At 39.3% G+C, this 12198-nt stretch overlaps 1 protein-coding gene across 3 annotated transcripts in view; it reads right to left on the bottom strand.

The window, feature by feature from the left end:
• The window catches only part of dgkb (diacylglycerol kinase, beta), a 794652-nt gene that overhangs the window by 628514 nt on the left and 153940 nt on the right, over positions 1-12198 (bottom strand). For all 3 annotated transcript variants that reach the window (XM_087987111.1, XM_087987112.1, XM_087987113.1), the window contains exon 5: positions 11113-11278. In XM_087987111.1, the coding sequence (XP_087843237.1) occupies positions 11113-11278 (166 nt within the window). The remainder of the gene's footprint in view (positions 1-11112; positions 11279-12198) is intronic.

Here is a 12198-nt window from a genome sequence, read left to right as displayed (position 1 = left end):
TTGGGTTGCCAGTGCAAATCAGTCAAACCTTGGTAAGAATGAGAAAGGTGTGGTTCGTGAGATTGGCAAAGTGTTTTTGGAAGACTAGCCCTTGCCATCCAAGGGCTCCTCTTTGGGCTACATGGATCCCAATCAGAAGGATTCCACTATCTCAAAGCACATCAGGTGACTCCAAGGTTTTACTGGACTTCAATATGGCAGATTGTGCTTCCCCACCACTGGTGGAATGCAAGGGTTGGTGGAAAGATGCCCTTATGTGATGCTTAACTGCCTTCTGGTATCAAGACTGTTCCCTCACTGTTTGCTACTGGGAGAATTGTATTTTTTTAGAAGCTTATTCATGCAATATCTGTTACTGGCAACATCATCTCTAACTGTCCTCAATAAGGCGGCATTGAGCTGCCTTCTTGAATTGCTCCAGTTCTTGGTATGAAGGAACACAAACAGTGATTTTAGGAAGGATGTTTCAGAAGTTTGATCTAGTAGCACTGAATGCATAGTGATGCAGCTTCAAGCCAGGACGGTCTCTGGTTTTTAGGGGAATGTTGAGGTATTGATATTCCCTTGTGTTTGCTGCTCCTGTCCATCTAGGTGGTAAAAGTCATTGGTTTGGAAGATGCAGTGTAAGATCACAGGCGAATTGCTAGTGCATCTTGTAGGTAGCACACAATAGAGTGAATTTTGGTGGATGAAATGTCAATCAAGTGATCTCTTTTGCCCTGGATGGTATCAAACTTCCTTAGTGTGGTTAGGGGTGCACTCCTCCAGGCAAATGGAAATAGTGCCATCTAACCTGTAGTTGGTGGACAAACACTGGGGATATGGGGAGAGTTATTTGCCACAGAATTTCTAACCTCTGATCTGCTCTTGTACTGAGTATTTTTGTGACTGGCCCAATTCAGTTTTTGTCAACAGTAATCTTTAACAACATTATCACCACTGAATTCGCCAATAATAATGACTGAATGTCAAAGGGCAATTGTTAGGCTCTCACTGGTGATGGTCATTGCCAAGTGTGTGTGTGTGTGTGTGTGTGTGTGTGTGTGTGTGTGGTGAAAGCTACTTGCCACTATCAGCCCTGACGTGGATGATGTCCAGTTCTTGTTGCATATGGGCACTGACCTTATAATCAAAATAATGTCAATGGTGATGGTGGTGATGGCGGTGGTGACGGTGATGGTGATGATGACAGTGATGGTGATAATGATGGTGATGATGATGATGGTGATGATGATGATGGTGGTGATGATGATGGTGGTGATGATGATGGTGGTGATGATGATGGTGGTGATGATAATGGTGATAATGATAATGGTGATAATGATAATGGTGATGGTAATGATGACGGTGGTGATGAAGATGGTGATGATGATGATGGTGATGATGATGGTGATAATGATGGTGATAATAATGGTGGTGATGATGGTGATAGTGATGATGGTGATAATAATGGTGGTGATAATAATGGTGGTGATGATGGTGATGGTGATGATGGTGGTGATGATGGTGGTGGTGATGATGATGATGATGGTGAGGATGGTGGTGATGATGATGCTGGTGGTGATGGCGGTGGTGGTGATGATGATGATGGTAATGATGATGGTGACGACGACAACGGCGACAACGATGATGATGATGATTGGACCTTAGGCTCTACACTGAGAAACTCCTACAGTGTTATTTGGGTTGAGATTATTGAATCATCTTCTTTGTGCTCTGCATGATACCAATCTGCAGAGAACTTTTCTCCCAATTCCAATTGTCTCTGGTTTTATTAGGGCTCCTTGAAGCTTATCTTCTCTTTCATAATCTAAACTTTATATTTTAATAAAACTGATCAATAACGTACTTTTGATATTCTATATAATACAGTCAACCTATATTTCTATATCTGTAGGATTGTGCAAAAATCCTGTCATCTAAAATACTGGACAAGACTCTACACTTTTAAAAACTTTTAAAAGTAAATGGAATACCTGGGCTGAGTGCTGGGAAAGATACACAAACACACAGATGGCTGTCTGGAACCACGTTTAGCCTGACATGCCAACGTACACCTCCACTCCAAGAGAGCAATCAACCAAACCTAACACTCTGGATTGAAACAAATATTTACACCTTGGGCTACCCAGCACAGATAGTATGGAGCCTACACAGAGACCGAACATTCAACTTGAATCAAAATCCATTTACCCATTCTCTTAACTTTCAGGAAGCCTATTTACTTCAGAAGGAAAATCAGAAACACAATTGGACAACACAGATTTAAGGGGAGAGAACGGAGCACATATTCTGTATAACTACCAGCCCCAATCTCAACTGGGGGAGAGCCTTTTCGACAAGCGTCTTCCCTAACAGCGTCCCCATAGTCTTTCAGCACCAATGAGCAGCTTCAGACGACAGAAGCTGAACAGAGAAGCTGAGTCGTGAAGCCAAACCAAGGGCCGCATTGCAACAAAGGACATCTGAGACGGGGGTGGCCAACCAAGCGCTATTCGAACAAGAGTTTCCAGACATGCGCTGGTTCCCAACCAAGAGAATCTCAACAGCCAGCTGGACTTCAAAATCGTGTTTTCCTCAGGAGTGATCTTAAACTCCCTCGACCCCAAGTTTTCTGACCCAGCTAGCAGGGAAGCGAAGGTGGGTGGTGACAGTGCATGGGACCCCAAGACTTGGAAGCCTGATTAAAATGTCTGATAAAAATTGATGTCTCAATTCCAACAGTCTTTAATCGGTGCTTAATTTAATGGTGTATTTAATTACTGTCCATATAAATGATAGTGCCAATTCTACTATGTAGTGCTTTTACCGGTATTTCTTGCATTATACTTACCTTTTTGTAGTGAAATGAACACAGATGTTTTTGCCCTGAAACACCTGCATTCGTCATTTCACATTCTCGAAATAAGAACCAGGGATCTGGGAGTGATTCAAACCACCTACAGACCAGCAAATTACTGATTGCAAACCAGAACACTTTTTTAAAACAAATAACAGCATGGTTAATCACAAAGTGACCTAAACAAAAAAAAATGTTGTTTTTCAGATTCTTATAATTCATTACATGATCAGGCATCGTTCTTTGAGATTCTCCAATAACTGATTGGAGCAAGCACCTTTTTCTGTGAAACAGTCTGACTGATGATTAGCAACAACCCATTTCCTTTTGGAAATCTGTTCTCTTTCGAACATTTTCTTCATTATGGTCAACCCTCAACTATTTCTCAGCAACACCATGTGTCAAATGTATGTTGTCCCAAAGTGACTGGTAATCCACATAACAGTCTATGGGAAATATTTTCTTGGATTGCAGTTGTATATCATTTCTTTTAGAAAACTGGAAAATGCACACATTTATCTAAAGCTTTTAAAGTACAATGTTTCAGCAATTAGAGTATTTACAATTTACATCCTCAGCCATTTTTGGCTATATATATATCCTCTTTTGAAAGTAGAGTTTTGGCTCAAAATAGTAACTTGATTTTTCTCTGCACAAAATTTGCTAAATTTGTCCATCATATCTAATTTTCATTGTAGATAAATTTTGGTTAAACAAGGGAAGAAAAGGGATAGATTGAAATGTGAAATTCAAATAAGAAAAAAGCCATGATCTAATTGAATCTCAGAGCAGGGCTGAGAGGTCAAATGGCCTAATGTGTATATTCATAACCTGAGAAAGCCTGCATATTCAAATCATTATCCAGAATATTGGCATGTGAAGGAGAACCGAAAAAATGAGCTTCATAACTTCTTTGTCACCCATTTCCTTAAACATGAGTATCTTTCTGGATTTAATTCCTTTAAATATTTATTTGCTTTCAAGGCTTCCTCAACTACACTATTCAATTCCAATATATCATAACTAGCACTGAGTCTACTCTGGCTGCACAACTGGTTTAAACTACACAATCGTGCTTCCAAACTGAAGATTTCTCCCCAAATGCAAAATTTTAAGAGAAACTGGCCCAATTCAATTAGCAGAGTCCCACTTTCTAATTAAGGCTATTAATCCAAAATCATGCCTGACCTATTGTGCTTAATGTTCAACCTTATATACTGAAAAGGCTCTGAAATTGGACTTCCAATTTTAAACTTCCTTTTAACTTCACACAACACACAAATTCCTGACCGAATATCATTGATGTGCATCACAAAGATGTACGGCTGTAAACTGAATGCAAGATATGTACAACAAGTCAGAAAAAGACCATGCCCTTGCTCCATTATTCAGCTTAGAAAATCATGTTTAATTTCCATAGCTTCTCTCTATGTCACTTGCTTCTTTTGGTTCATTCAAGTATACTTACCTTTGAAACTTTTCACCCTGCAAAAAATCAAGGTGATTTTCAAGATCACTTTTCCTGCAGTAAGGAAATCTACTCCAACATGATGATTGTCATTTTCTCCTTAAAACCCCATACCATTAGTTTGGCTTCAGTTTTGTAAGTCCCATCATAGAGCATTTTCTTTTTTAAAAACATGCTTATCTATCTGCAGAAGAACCTCGATTACCTGGCATTCGATTGTCCGAATTTCAGATTATCCAGCAAGAATTGCAAAGTCCTAATGCTTGGCCACCCAGGTTGACAGAGTTGTTAAGAAAGCATACAGTGTTTTAGCTTTTATTAATAGAGGGATCGAATTCCGGAACCATGAGGTTATGCTACAGCTGTACAAAACTCTGGTGCGGCCGCACTTGGAGTATTGTGTACAGTTCTGGTCACCGCATTGTAAGAAGGATGTGGAAGCTTTGGAAAGGGGGCAGAGGAGATTTACTAGGAAGTTGCCTTGTATGGAGGGAAGGTCTTACGAGGAAAGGCTGAGGGACTTGAGGCTGTTTTCATTGGAGAGAAGAAGGTTGAGAGGTGACTTAATAGAGACATATAAGATAATTAGAGGGTTAGATAGATTCGGGATCAGTTCCTGTGGATTGGAGGCTGGCTAAATGTTGTACCACTTTTTAAGAAAGGTGGGAGAGAGAAAACAGGAAATTATAGACCAGTTAGTCTGACCTCAGTGGTGGGAAAGATGCTGGAGTCTATTATAAAGGATGAAATTACGACACATCTGGATAGTAGTAACAGGATAGGTCAGAGTCAGCATGGATTTATGAAGGGGAAATCATGCTTGACTAATCTTCTGGAATTTTTTGAGGATGTAACTCTGAAGATGGATGAGGGAGATCCAGTAGATGTAGTCTACCTGGACTTTCAGAAAGCTTTTGATAAAGTCCCACATAGGAGGTTAGTGAGCAAAATTAGGGCGCACGGTATTGGGGGCAAAGTACTAACTTGGACTGAAAGTTGGTTGGCTGACAGGAAACAAAGAGTAGTGATAAACGGCTCCATTTCAGAATGGCAGGCAGTGACCAGTGGGGTACCGCAGGGATCAGTACTGGGACCGCAGCTTTTTACAATATATATTAATGATATAGAAGATGGTATTAGCAATAACATTAGCAAATTTGCTGATGATACTAAGCTGGGTGGCAGGGTGAAATGTGATGAGGATGTTAGGAGATTACAGAGTGACCTGGACAAGTTAGGTGAGTGGGCAGATGCAGTTTAATGTGGATAAATGTATGGTTATCCACTTTGGTGGCAAGAACAGGAAGGCAGATTACTACCTAAATGGAATCAATTTAGGTAAAGGGGCAGTACAGAGAGATCTGGGTGTTCTTGTACACCAGTCAATGAAGGTAAACATGCAGGTACAGCAGGTAATGAAGAAGGCTTATAGCATGCTGGCCCTCATAACAAAAGGGATTGAGTATAGAAGCAAAGAGGTTCTTCTGCAGCTGTACAGGGCCCTGGTGAGACCACACCTGGAGTACTGTGTGCAGTTCTGGTCTCCAAATTTGAGGAAAGACATTCTGGGTATTGAGGGAGTGCAGCGCAGGTTCACAAGGTCAAGTCCTGGAATGGCGGGATTACCTTACACTGAAAGACTGGAGCGACTGGGCTTGTATACCCTTGAGTTTAGAAGACTGAGAGGTGATCTGATTGAGACATATAAGATTATTAAAGGATTGGATACTCTGGAGGCAGGAAATATGTTTCCGCTGATGGGTGAGTGCCGAACCAGAGGACACAGCTTAAAAATACGGGGTAGACCATTTAGGACAGAGATGAGGAGAAACTTCTTCATCCAGAGAATGGTGGTTGTGTGGAATGCTCTGCCCCAGAGGGCAGTGGAGGCCCAGCCTCTGGATTCATTTAAGAAAGAGTTGGATAGAGCTCTTAAGAATAGTGGAATCAAGGGTTATGGAGATAAGGCTGATTAAGGATGATCAGCCACGATCATATTGAATGGTGGTGCAGGCTCGAAGGGCAGAATGGCCTACTCCTGCACCTATTGTCTATTGTCTATTGATAGGGTGGACAGGGAGAGCCTTTTTCCAAGTATGGTGACGGCGAGCACGAGGGGGCATAGCTTTAAATTGAGGGGTGATAGATATAGGACAGATGTCAGAGGAAGTTTCTTTACTCAGAGAGTAGTAAGGGTATGGAATGCTTTGCCTGCAACGGTAGTAGATTAGCCAACTTTAAGTGCATTTAAGTCATCATTGGACAAACATATGAATGTACATGGAATAGTGTAGGTTAGATGGGCTTCAGATTGGTATGACTGGTCAGCGCAACATTGAGGGCCGAAGGCCTGTACTGCGCTGTAATGTTCTATGTTCTATAAACTACGTTATCCAGCATTCAATTACTCCGAATGAAATATGCCCACCCATGCCCTTCAGATAATCAAGGTTTCTCTCTATATGGTAAGACTGGCTGTCCCCTCTCTGCTCCCTGAATGTATAAGCCAAGTTATTTACAGCTCTTCAGCTATTGTTGTTTGGCATTCTTTATCAACTTATGTTCAAGAGATTTCAGGAGCTATAAACAAATTAAAGATAAGTGCTTCCACTTCTGAAGCATTTCCAGTCTGCTCCTACCAAAGTATGACAACTACTTGCCCTCTTATTTTGTTCTGGATTGCTATTACAACAAACTCTCTCCCCAATATGATCAGAATTCCTTTCTCACATTCTCACCCCTTCTTATGGCTATGTTCATTTGTTAGTCTCTATTCTGATCTCATACTGCATTTTCTGGCTTTCCACACCTTTATCTCATTTTGCCAATCCATAAATCTTACCTCATATCTCTTTTTCTTGCACAATTAGCCAAACATTTGAATCTGCCCTTTACCTTCCCTGCTCTTTCTATAATGGTGCCAATCCTCCATTCACTGACCCCTTCTGGCTTTTCCTTCCCTCCTTATATCATTTTATCCACATTCAGTCAGCCTTTCATCTGTCATAATCTCATTGTCATAGTTGTCCAATATATGTGTAACCCAAACCCAAGTTGAAACTTTATTGCTGGAACAGCACAGCAGGTCAGGCAGCATCCAGAGAACAGGAGATTCGACGTTTCGGGCACAGGCCCTTCTTCAGGAATGAGCAGAGAGTGTTCAGCAGGAGAAGATAAAAGGTAGGGAGGAGGGACTTGGAGGAGGGGAGTTGGAAATGTGATATATTTCCTATATATTACCTATCACATTTCCAACTCCCCTCCTCCAAGTCCCTTCTCCCTACCTTTTATCTTCTCCTGCTGAACACTCTCTGCTCATTCCTGAAGAAGGGCCTGTGCCCGAAACGTCGAATCTCCTGTTCCCTGGATGCTGCCTGACCTGCTGTGCTGTTCCAGCAATAAAGTTTCAACTTTGATCTCCAGCATCTGCAGACCTCACTTTCTCCCCTAACCCAAACCCAAATTCAACTAAATGAAATGCTGAGGCTCTCCAACTGTGTAATCATCTGTCAGTTAAGCTTAAGACGTGCATTCTAACAGATTAGTTGCCATGCTGTAAGATGTCTTGACCACAGTTTACAACTCCAACATACTGGAAACCATTTTAATTGTAATTCCGAAATGTTTTTACTTTAATGAAGGGATGATAGAGCAAACTTGGATGTAGATTTAATGGCTACCTAGATACCAAGAACCATAGAATTTCATATCTATGGATGCGAAGAGAAATTCAAACAACAGCCCTTCAAAAGAAGCCAGCCAAAACAGATTGGACAGTGATCTCTTGTGACTACAAAGATAACAAAGGGCTAACAAACTCTTACTCACAACTAAGTGACCACCTGTGGTTTATGTCCCAAATTGCAGCCATATTTTGTGATTTCCCATTGAATAATATATAAGGAAGGGGTTAAAAGGCCAGTTTAAACTCTACTGGAGTGTACTAGTGGAACTGAACATTCTTGTGCATGCTAGCCTGGGTTCAACTCTTGGCATAATATGAAAGGCATATTCAAAGAATGATCCCCCCATCACCCCAACATTACAGGCAAAGGCTCTGTCACTCTGTGTTTAATTAGCCTGACAAGAGGAAAAAGGACAACAAAAGGGCTCTTCCCCCATGCTAAATCCAATCACTGTTGAAAAAAATCAGAATTATATAATCTCAACCAATATGCAGTAAAGATCTTGAAACCCCCCTATTCAACGAGCTGCTCTTTACAAACAATTCAGAATCTGCATGGTATAATGTTTGCTTTTGAAAGATTCTCTTTTTAGACTCGCTTTTTGTTTCAAATTTGTACGAGAGTTATATTAGTATTTATTAACAAGTAATTAATTTTGTTAATTGAAGAAACTTAGGTTAAACTGACTCCTTTAAAACATCAGTTAATTTAAGTCTGAGAAAACGTTATCCACAAGAGAAGGTATCCTTTTTAAATTTACCTAATTGCAACCAAGAGGATGGATGGATCAAGTAGAAGTATTAATATTCTCACTCTAGTAATAATTCTCATTTGGTTTTGAAGCTGTTAGCCTGTATCTGGGTGGGATCACATAACACTGCTATTGAACCCTCTATTGTATGCAGTACAGCTAAATGTCCTATTTGAGTCATGACGGCCATTGGTAATAAAAGTTATCCCAGGATTTTTTATTTATTTATTTATTTATGGCTCCCGAAATTTGTTCCAGAAAAAAAAAAATGCTTTTGGAAGTCTAACTACAGTTAATAAGGAGTCTATGTTTTACACGTTAATATATCCAACAATTTAAATTTCAGATTCTGAGATGGGAACCTCCAAATAGATTTTAAAATTTCATTCTATACTCTTTTATGGATTAACTGTGTGACTTTCTAAATTTATCAATACCTGACCAACCATCAGATGAATTTAGGAGGTCATATTTCCTATATATTTTGCCCATAAATGATCATAAATTGTCCAAAGCTTCCCCAGTGTCCAACTCTTGAGCCTCTAGCTTTGATAATAGTTTACACCTTATTCTGTTCTTCAGAGGAAGAACAAGTGACAAGGTTATACTTCTGTTTAATTTTGATTTGGTATGGACATAACCCATATCCATGTATTTACTTACATTTTTCCACTAATCCTAAGATTCAACTTCACACATAATTAATGTGAAATCCTATTCTGACACTTCACACTTATTTTCAATCAAACATTCTTCTCAAAAGCAGCAACATTAGGTCCTTCAGTCTGGAAAGAGGAGAAAACTTTGTTTTAAATCTTCAGCATTAGGAATCACCCTATCATCGAGATCAACCCATTCCCAAGGTAGTAAGCCAGGCTGGAAACAAAACATCCTGCTTTCTGGTTAGAGTTTATTAACTAATCAGTCTAACATCGCTTTCTACAATTTACTTGCTACATTTCCCCCTTTATATCTGACTAGACAATTAATCAATTAACTCCAACTACCTGTTTAACTACCTTCTTCATTAGCAATAGAGCTGCTATCAAAATCATTTGCCAGTCAGACTAAATGGATAGTGGCAGCACAGATGCAAAATTGGCACAGATAGCAGTAAATTATATTTTGCAGCGATCAATAATAGAATCATTGCTCGAAACTGACTTGGGTCTACAGAGTCTCGTTTCAATGTTTGCAGTTGATACAAAACTCAAATGAAATTATCAATACAGAATGTCATAAAATTCACAAGTCACCGACAGACTGTTGAAATGAGCAGACACATTGCTGATGAAATTGAAGTGAATTATGGCTAGCATTTGGTAGGAAACATAAGGAACTGAGTCTAAAATAAATGGCACCATCTTAAAAGTTGGTGCTGGGATTATATGTACACAAATTAAGTAGAGTACTCAGATTTATTCTGCAACATAAATTTTGTATTTTCAACACTGGCATGGGCTCTTTAGACATTATTGTACTTTATTTATGGTCCCTCCTAAATAATGATGGAACGTTTAGTTTACTTTTAGTTTAAATTACAACACTCTTTATCCCACTGCACATTTAGCACAATTAGTTTTGTTTTTGCACATGACAAAGATTTATATTCTGGACTGTCTAACCTGTCAGTTTGTCTAAGTCGACTGGTTAGCTTTTTACTAATTATATATTCAGAATTACAGAATCAATGTATGTCACAGAAATTTGTAGCATAGTGGCCATTCAATTTAGTGCTTTTAGTTGGAGCAATTCAAAATGCTCTGCCTTCAAACTTCACTTTCTGTCTCTTCCTCTGCTTAATTTATTTATTGAATTTCATTCTTAAAAGCTTGAATTGTCTCTACCTCAAAACACCTATTGTGGAAAAGCAATTCATACTCCAATAAGCTTCTCTTGGAGAAAAATTGCAGCTAACCTTTCTCCTCAGTCCCAAATAATTGTACAGTCACCTCTCAACAATGATTCACAAAACCTACAGATGAGGTTCTGCTGCAGGATCAAAGAGCTGACAAGTCAATGAATAACTGTTTCAATCTCCAAGTGTGCGGCTTGTCTACTAAGTAATTCCAACATTTTCTGTTTTGTTTCAAATTTCCAGCATTCAACTGTAGGTATTAAGTTGCTTTTGCTCTTTTCATTTTCACTACCTTTCACTTGACTATCAAAAACCTTTAGATTAAAGAAAAAGTCTTAATCATTTTCCTTTTAACTTTATTTGTGACAATGAAAATAGTCTAGCGTGTCTCAGATCCCACTTTATCATCATGGATTTGCTACTCCTTTAAAGACTATTCAAGCTGTTGTTTGTGCTGTCTGACAACAGAAATAGAGAAGGTCTGCTGATTTAGAGATCCTGGTCACTTACCTCCTGCATGGAGTGGGGAACTGCTGGAATTTCTTGCCTGTGAAGAAGGGCTTGGAAGGGAGGACTTGTTCTTGAATGACATGAATAGATGCTGACAGAAATCATCAGGCAACTCAGCCTCCAGGAATGTTTTCATAAACAGCTTGAAGCCATCAAAGTCTATCGGCTAGAGATAAAATAAAGAACATTTACTTTTTAAAGAAATTATCAAAACTGGAAAAAAAATGGCTTTGCATTTGAGAAAGGGTGTCACCCATGATCTTAGTCAGAACTACTACACATTTTTAGAATGAAAATGTTTATATTTCACGCTTAACAATGCAGTTGCACAGATGTCTGCTTTAATTTTGTTTGTAAACAAACTAAAATTAAGTTTTGCACTAGAAAACAAAGATTTGTTTCTCTATACATTTACTCCAATGTCCCTCAATGGTCGATCTTTAGCCTCCTCATGTTTTTTCATCTATATGTTGAGCCTTGGAACATCCAAATGAAATTAGCAAGCATTTGTTCATAGAAAAGGATGGTAGTAGCTTGGAACATCCTTCTATAAACACAATAGGTACGAGATCAAGTGTTAAGTTTAAAACTGGCACTGATAGGTTTTTTTCTGAACAAAGATTTCATGGGAGAGGAGGTAAAGGCAGAATATATAGAGTTTGGCTGCAATGGTATCAGTGAATGATGTATTAGGTTCAAGGTGCAGAACGGTCCCTTCCTGTCCTTCACGATGACATCCAATTAGGAGCCGTTAACAAGCCTAAAACGATTGGACAATAACCCCATTTTCCAAGTCAGGACATTTCTGTATATAGCTTTGATAGAGCTCAGGTAACATAGTCTGCAGATCAGCTGCATGAGATTATACATTCTTAATAACTAGCTGAGAGAGGCATCATGTAGTAAGATCTGCCTGTTTCTAATCAGGTTTTTTTAAAGTTTCAGATCAGGCATTTCTCTCAGGTTCAGAGAACTGTGACTGCAACAGAATCTTCACTCCCTGTGAGGCCAAACATATCTTTATTTGTCAAAACTGAAGGAATTGCAGCAAGGACTGGGATCTAACAGAGATCCTGGATGCTTACA

Source organism: Chiloscyllium plagiosum, unplaced genomic scaffold, assembly GCF_037043375.1.
Source record: "Chiloscyllium plagiosum isolate Xiang-an unplaced genomic scaffold, Cpla_swu_hap1 HiC_scaffold_5, whole genome shotgun sequence".
In the NCBI taxonomy this organism is placed as follows: Eukaryota; Metazoa; Chordata; class Chondrichthyes; order Orectolobiformes; family Hemiscylliidae; genus Chiloscyllium; species Chiloscyllium plagiosum.
This window is presented reverse-complemented; position numbering and strand designations above follow the sequence as displayed.